This window comes from Corvus brachyrhynchos, unplaced genomic scaffold (genome assembly GCF_000691975.1).
Source record: "Corvus brachyrhynchos isolate BGI_N302 unplaced genomic scaffold, ASM69197v1 scaffold162, whole genome shotgun sequence".
In the NCBI taxonomy this organism is placed as follows: Eukaryota; Metazoa; Chordata; class Aves; order Passeriformes; family Corvidae; genus Corvus; species Corvus brachyrhynchos.
The window spans coordinates 5,982,875-5,990,689 of NW_008236696.1; the positions used below are offsets into that span (position 1 = coordinate 5,982,875).

General features: G+C 38.9%; 1 protein-coding gene across 8 annotated transcripts in view; it reads right to left on the reverse strand.

Moving 5' to 3' along the window:
- ARMC9 (armadillo repeat containing 9) overlaps positions 1 to 7,815 on the reverse strand; it is a 61,652-nt gene that overhangs the window by 27,625 nt on the left and 26,212 nt on the right. For all 8 annotated transcript variants that reach the window (XR_001859597.1, XR_001859595.1, XR_001859596.1 and 5 more), the window contains 6 exons: positions 7,601 to 7,693; positions 6,249 to 6,339; positions 5,255 to 5,378; positions 3,607 to 3,746; positions 2,752 to 2,828; positions 671 to 745 (listed from right to left, as the gene is read on the reverse strand). Coding sequence is in view for 4 of the 8 variants with exons in the window: in XM_008644550.2 (XP_008642772.1) it covers positions 671 to 745; positions 2,752 to 2,828; positions 3,607 to 3,746; positions 5,255 to 5,378; positions 6,249 to 6,339; positions 7,601 to 7,693 (600 nt within the window). In the remaining 4 variants the exon portion in view is untranslated. The remainder of the gene's footprint in view (positions 1 to 670; positions 746 to 2,751; positions 2,829 to 3,606; positions 3,747 to 5,254; positions 5,379 to 6,248; positions 6,340 to 7,600; positions 7,694 to 7,815) is intronic.

Genomic DNA, 7,815 nt, shown 5'->3' on the forward strand with positions numbered 1-7,815 from the left:
TGTCTCTGGGTTAGTTCTTAAGATACAAAGATGTGCCTGTGAGGTGGAACATCCGACAACAATCATGTCTGCATAACTCTCTGGGTTAGTTCTTAAGATACAAAGATGTGCTGCTATCGCAGGAGCAGCTTCCTCAAACACAGAAGTTGAAACACAGTCATTACCATTAGACTTTCACAGGAGATCAGTTCCAAGTTCTGAAACCTTCCTCCTGCTGCCTTCCCAAATAACAATGTCTATACCAGGCAGAAGGAAAAGCAGCAAGAAGAACTCTTCCTTTTAGTAACTACTCACTGGTGCAGAATGAGCTACATAAGGGGAAGAAGTAGCAGGCGAGATGAAAGCATCTCCTGGGCCACAAGGAATCTACAAAATGCTGGAAGGACACACAGTTCTAAAATAACCCGTTTAATTTATAATTCAGACAGAATCCTTCACACTACTGAGGCTCCACTCCTGGGAAAAAGACCTGAAAATATGGCAGAAGTGTTTGACACATACATTCATAGTTCCCTGAGGATCAAAGTGGGAGGGCCTCTTGTGGGTTCCCTTCTCAAAGTGCCCTGGCTCCCACCTCACAGCCCTGCTGTGCCCTGCTCAGCAGGTCCCTGTCTGGGCCATCTCTGGCAGAGCTGTTGATTTTCATGCTATGCAAAGCAGCACTTCTTACCATTTCTTTGGCTTCTTCTCGGACAGAAGGGATGGCCAGAATACTGTACAGTGCTCCATGCACATATGACTGGATCTAAGAGGAAGAAATTGTCATACCATGAAGAAAAACTCTTACATTCATCCCAGCGGACTATCAGTAAAATATAAGAGTGAAAGTGTAGAACAACTATACTTCAAAGAGTTTAACCAGGCTAGACTGGACTTGCAAAAATTCTCACATGGGAAACAGAGAACTTTTAGGATGCAAATATACTGTGATATGATTCTAAACTGGATCTAAACCAGTGTGCTGCATGCCAATTTCCCAAACAGCCCCACTGCTTCCGATAAGGTATTCTTGCAGATTGACCTAGCCACAAGAGGGAAAAAAAAAAATTAAGAGAGAAAAGCAGAAAAAGAAGGCTAGTTTCTGACAAACACTAATAGCAGTACAAAAACCAAAGAACAGGGAAAAGACCCTGCCAGCATTAACTCAAGACAGTCTTAAAGCATTCTAGCCTTAGGCAGGATGATAAAGCCAAAGCAGCTTCAAACATCCTCTCACTCTGTTGCCTGTTACTGTCCCTCAGGAGAGGCAAAACCTGCCAGCATAAAAGCTCTGAATTATGGCTAGTGAAAGCCACCAGATCAGTCAAACTAGTTTTACCAACACTTATGTGACCCTTTCTATGGGCCAGTTACTTTTGGAGCACTAAGATTTTCAGTCATCCTCTGTCTGTACCTTTGGAAAAGTGGACAATGAGCAGGCCTGGGAGCAGAGGAAGCCAGGGAAAGTAAGGGACTGGGAGTCACACAAGGATTCCATAGCTTCTCAGGAAGCTCTCCTCACACCCAAGAGCACTGTAGTCCACTTTTGACTTTGATAATAAAACTTCTGCCAAACTAAGTGCAAAGTACATTGTAAGAATGCACCCTCTGAGAGAAATTTCAAAGTAATTTTATGGCACAGACTTCAACAATATGGTAGCATTTTCTAAGTATTTCGCTCTAGGGGTTAGTATTTTACCTTGTATTAGTATGTATTGTCTTAAACTTTCATCAATCACAAAACAAAGGTAGTGAAAGAATCCAATAAAGGTATGTCAGATTAATCAAAACAATGCTAGTGAAGAACTGATCTGCATCTTCTAATGAATTCATAACACGTGGACAAAGCACTTCATTGAAGTATATTCTCTATTTTTAGTTTAAGTTATAAACAAAACCCCTTGATGATACAGTCACTGCATATAAATCAAGACACCAGAATTTCTATTTCATTTTTATTAGAAGTCTCCTAACACCTTGCACAATTGTAACGGAATTATTCTAGAATATCCTGGTAAAAAATCTGCCTCCACGAGTTCAGCTTTGTACAATATTTGTCTGCATTTCTTTCTGCCTTAAATTTTACTCCATGGTTAAAGAAATGCCCCTCTGCAGGGACAGCTGAAGCAATGCTTTATATATCAGACAGCAGGTATCAGAGTGATGTGCTGACAAGTATCAGGTAGAAATAACTAATAATTTTTAGCATTTTCCTCTGGGGTAGTTCAATTTAGCATCTAAGATGCATGTGTGCCCTGAGACAGAAAAGAAAGGAACCACAAAAGGTTAAAGTGACAGGTCAAATGAAGTGGAAGATAAAAAGATATTAAGGCTTGAATGTCACAAGTCTACAGCTTTTTTATAGTATTCCTTAAAACTACAGCAAATGTGTTTCCCTGCACCCGATGTTTTGCAGAATGGATTTGCATCACACATTGTTCATCTCATGAACGAGTTAAGCTTGAGGTGACATTTAAGCAGCATCAGAAACTGCAATCAAGGCACATGGACTGCATGGTAACTGCATCCAAAAGCCTCCATTCTTAGCTGCCAACATTTGTTAAAGGAAGACATACTTCTGTCTAGAAAAATCACCGCTCAACAAAATAAAATATACACATTTGTGAATTTTAGGAAAAATTCATGCAACTTAATTACATGAGGGTCTAATAAAGGAAACAAAACCAATTTACTTTTCCCAATTTTTCCTTTCTTGTTTCTTTAATTTTTCTTTCCATCTTTTCATTAACCCAAAGTTTGCTGTACAAATACCTTAAGATTCTCATGGCCAAGAAGACTAGAAAGAACTCTGAGCATGTGGTTTGGGATACTTGCACATATTTTCTTCCCTGCAAAGGCAGAACACATAAATATGCTTGAAAAAATAGAACAGGTCAGAGCAAGTTTCTTTCTTACCTTTTAGAATCAGTATTAAATATAGTTTGCACAGAGCAATACTGTTCCTTGTTCCTGACAAATGCTGCTCAGCATAACTGAGTTGAAACCAGTGAAGTTACTCTGGATTTATGCAGTTGTAATTTTGGACAGGATACAACACAAAGGGGATTAAAAAATTTAACAAAGGCATTTTTTTGCTTACAACAAGCAGACAATTTTTCACCCTTGCCTTACTTTCCTTTTTAAAAGGAAATTTACTTTAAGCTCTTTTTAAGTCTCTTGGGGAGAATCTCTGCATTCTAGAAGTGAAGGCAAGGTGAAGGTTAATCTCCTCGCCATTACTCCTCAACCCAGTTCTTTCTGTTTACAAAGAAATCTCTTACACACAGTGTGTAAGTGGACACACCGTGTCCTTTGAAAAGTGGGCCTGGAATGTAGCAATGGCAGCCTTCACAAACTAATGTGAAAAAGAATCAAATCTTATAGGGTGCCATTGCTTATTTCCTTGCGAATTCTTTAAAATTTGGTGAAGCTAACCTCCCATAATTGGGATTCTTGGGAAAAGAGATGTTCCCAAAAGCACTGGTTACAATACTCAAATATCTCTGGTTGTGGTCCCTGCTTCTGATTGTAGCCACTTGAAAGAATCCTGGTATAACAAGAAAAAAAGATTCACAATCTTCCCTATCTACTTCTTGGAACAAAATTGTAATTCAAAATGTAAGACACCTGCACTCCGCAGACAAAGATTCATGAGCAAGGCAACACAATACTCCAGGTTGTAATCAGACAGGCAATCTGGGTCTATTAGAACATCAACCAGCCAGAAAATGAGCCCATCTTTGATCATTGCCGACTGCAGTGAACGCCTAGGATTAAAAACCAAAATCAGATCACAAATCACAAATGTCAGATCACAACACAAACAGCATTCAAATATATTTATAGCCAGTATAAGCACATTAAAAATACACTAGCCTGCCAAAAAAAAAATCCCTAAACTACCCATTTTGGCAGAATCATTAAATGAAGTAATTAACAAAGCCTGAAGAAACTGAAGATGCAGATTCCCATACGGTTAGAGGACCAAAACATTGTTGGATAGATTGGGGGGTTTTGTCTTTTGTTTTATTTTGTTCTTTTTAAACATGTGAACTGCTGAGGTAAGTTTCTTCATTGTTTTCTAAGGCTTCTTACTCCAGCTAAAATGGCATTTTCAATTGTCTTTTAAAATTAGTTTAAAAAGCCAGCTACACACAACAGATCCAGAAAACTAATTACTTCTTCTGTCATAGGTAGCCATAGCACTGTAGCACTTTTGTACTGTTGATTTGACAAATTAGGTTTTTTGCTCGAATCTATTTGCAGTTTTCTCTAGACATTCTTAAATCTCATGCTCTTTTAACTCAACTTGTAGCTCCCCTTAAAGACTATGCTGAATAAAGTGCCAGGTGGCCAACTGTGATCTACAATAGAAATTCCACACTTTACAATACAAAAAAAGAAGTATATACTGGTAGAAAGGTCTTAGTGAAGAATAGCATTTTTAATAACATTATTTCCAAGAGGATTTAAATTTAAATTGCAAACATCAAAGCAGGTGTTTTCCTGGCTTTGGTCCTGATAGCTCATATGTTTCTCAGTGCTGGATATTGCAGCAAGTCTATGGCATGGACTAAGGAAAACAAGGGAGATCTGACCACATATTAAAAAAGTTCTCCTTATGTCAAGTACCTGGAATTAACCTTCTATAAGATTGTTACTTTCTAGAAAATAAAAAACTTCCAAATTTTCAGTATTCCTCCTGACTACTGTGAAAACAGAATTCCTAAGATCATATTTATTTGATAAAAAGAGCAACATCATGCCCTTTACTGCATTTGCATTATTTCTTCTGTGGTGGGCATTTGAATCAGACTGCTAATGCAAAAGTAACAAACAAGACAGTCCATGCATAGACAGCTCCAGGAAAGAGGGTCAACGGAATAAAGATGAAATCCCTGAAAAATGTTTGCAGAAAGGAAAATGAAAACCTTATGCTTTGGAATGTAACACAACTATTTCTTTCAATGTAGGATCATCAGAGCTTTCTACATTAAGATTTTCACTTTTTTCAGTTAAGGAACATACAAAGCACACGAGGCTGTGGCAGGAGATGTACATTTACTTGAGCCTTGACAGCTGGTAGGAAGTCAGGTTAATTCAGTCAGCAAAACTGAGTTCTCCTCCATAATAAGTGACATTGCTTTCATCAGCCGTCAGGGGTTCTGATGATTGTTATGGGGAAATCAAGTGCTCTTCTTTCCTCCCTGAACAGAGCCTAACTAGCCTGCATTTCCTCTCCTGCTGTCACCACCACACGCTGTGCTTTCATCACCTGAGGCTGAATTTCTGCAGAGCCCCCAGAACATTCTCCCATGTAAGGGAATCCTTGTCTTCAGCTTTCAGTCTGTCCTCCAGCATTTGCAGCAATGTTGGGTTCTGAGAAAGGTAGGCACGACCTGGTGCAAAAAGCGATGAAAGAACAGATGCTGAGATAGCAGCTATGACAGAAAAGCACCCTCTCTTTGGAAAAGTAAGCAGGATTGACCTCAGTTTCCTCTTGACAAGCCACAGTCTTGTGCCAAGAGCCAAACAAACCTGCACAAAGTTATGTAGCAGACCAGTTGCATTCAATCCAGACGCTTGGGGTATGAGAGGTGCACACTTGCCAAATTAGTACCACGCAGAATCCACTGTGAGTATATGCTTTCTGATCTATCAGTTTTGTACAATTAAGGAAAAGAACAGAGATGTCCAAAGAGCTTGGGAAAGTCAGATGCCCTCCTGCTATTGACTTCAAATGAGATTTCATCTCCTAGCAATACTTAGCTCCAAAAATAGCAGCAAACCAAGAGCTAATTTGGGACAGGCAGAGATACAAAGCTGGATTTATATGCATCTAGATTGTTAGCACTGCACACAAAGATTTCTTCAGGTGAGGATCAGGAAATTGCAGGAGCCACAGTAGCTACTCTTGCACAGCCTGGTAGCAGGTCTGCCCACAGGACCCCTAATTAATGGGGATTTTTCTCTCATTAACCCTCATGAAGAGACTGAAGACTACATTAAAGGCAGTATCTGAGTAAGATTCCACACAGATCACAAATCATCAAAACAAGTCAGAAATGCTGAATATACAGTGTCAAAATGAAAACTTTCCAGATACTGAAAAGCTGTTTTGAATGCATGTAACAAAAGACAGTGAATCCCTAGAAAAAGGGTGCAAATAAGGCTCTAAATTTCTACATGCACAGACATGCACTGGTGAAGCACCTGTAAGACAGCATTATATGAAAATGCTATCTTATTTTTTGCAGTGAATCTTTTACCTTCCATCAGTGAAGCAAAAGCATTGATGAGCCTTGCCATATACTGTCTGACTACCTCACTCTTAGAATATAACAATTGGAGGACGCTTCTCTGGAAAAGAAAGCAAATGTTAATAAACCACAAAGAAGGAAAACACAAAAGTTAGTCTTCCATAATGTTTTAAAAGCTTCATTAAACTTACACAGAAAAAAAAACCCCTTTGAATGCATATTGATTTGTCAATATGATGTACAATTTCTTTTTTTATTGCCAGGGGGCTGAAGAAGAGATGGAAAATGAACAAATAGGCAAATTACAGCTTCCCAGCTGAGTCTGTTAAAACACCATTAAGCTCTATGGTGTAGAGTGGAAGTTATAATGAGCCAACACAGTCCATTTAAAGCTGGTACCTAAAATTAATATTCAGTGACAAAAAACCCCACAAACCAAACAGCTTAGTTTTGTTGATGAACTAAAGTGCAGTAATATTACCTGAACAGGAACGCTTTTCTTTGACAACGAAGAGTGTGGGAAGCAGCTCAGTAACTTATGAACACCACCACATTGCAATTATTTCTAATCTGTTTTATTTCAGGCATTACATATAACTTCCCTCTTACAGAAACTTACAGGGAGAAAAACTGATGGTTGATTTAATAATCCCTTACGTTTCCTAGTGGTACAAGTGACTGTTGCAAAGACAATGAAGCCACAATAAACCAAGTAGGCTCAGTGCCTCGAACCCCCGGGGAACTCAATTATGCACAAAAGTCACTACAACCAATGAAAAAAGTTGTGCTTTTGTTAGCAACAGTACAGAATTATTAGGGGCTGAAACAACAACTCAAAATCAACACACCAGCAATTCCCCTTTCTAAAGAAAGGTGCCAATTCACCTCAAATTCACAGAAACACTGTTGACTACGCTATTGCAGGTGCACAATGACACATTCCATAGCGCATTGGGACTGAAGTCCTAATTTAGTTCTTATCTTAGATCAGCGAAATGAATTGAGTGTATTATTTAACAATACACAATCACTCAAAAGGAGACATAGCATCTGATAAGGAAGGCAAAGGGCCCCAAGCTTCGGTTCAACTCACAGAAGTGAAACACAGAGAGGTGATAAACTTCCTTTTGTCTACAAGAACTGTGTCTACATTAAGAGCTCTTGTAATGCAAACCTTTGCCATCAACATTTAAAGACTGGGATGCAGAAACTAAATGTATCACCCCATTTTGCCACTACTACCTTTTTTTTTCTTCTCCCCTTCTAGACAGCAGTAAAATTTTATGATCAGCACTTTATAGACGCAAATGAGCAGTATCACACAGAAGCTGGACAACTGACAACTCTCAGTTTCAGCTGACCTGACAGTTGCTGTGGCAATCTAGGAGGTCATTACTGATGTAGGCTTGCATGACAGTGTCTCTCTGTTCTCCAGGATATGATGTTGTCAAGCGCTAAATAAAAAACAACATAAATAAACAAGTCAAAAAAACCCCCAAAAAGCCAAAACTGTGGATTGATGATTCCTGGAGATTTTAAAGGTGCTGATACTCTGTAGCTGAGAATCCTCTTTCAT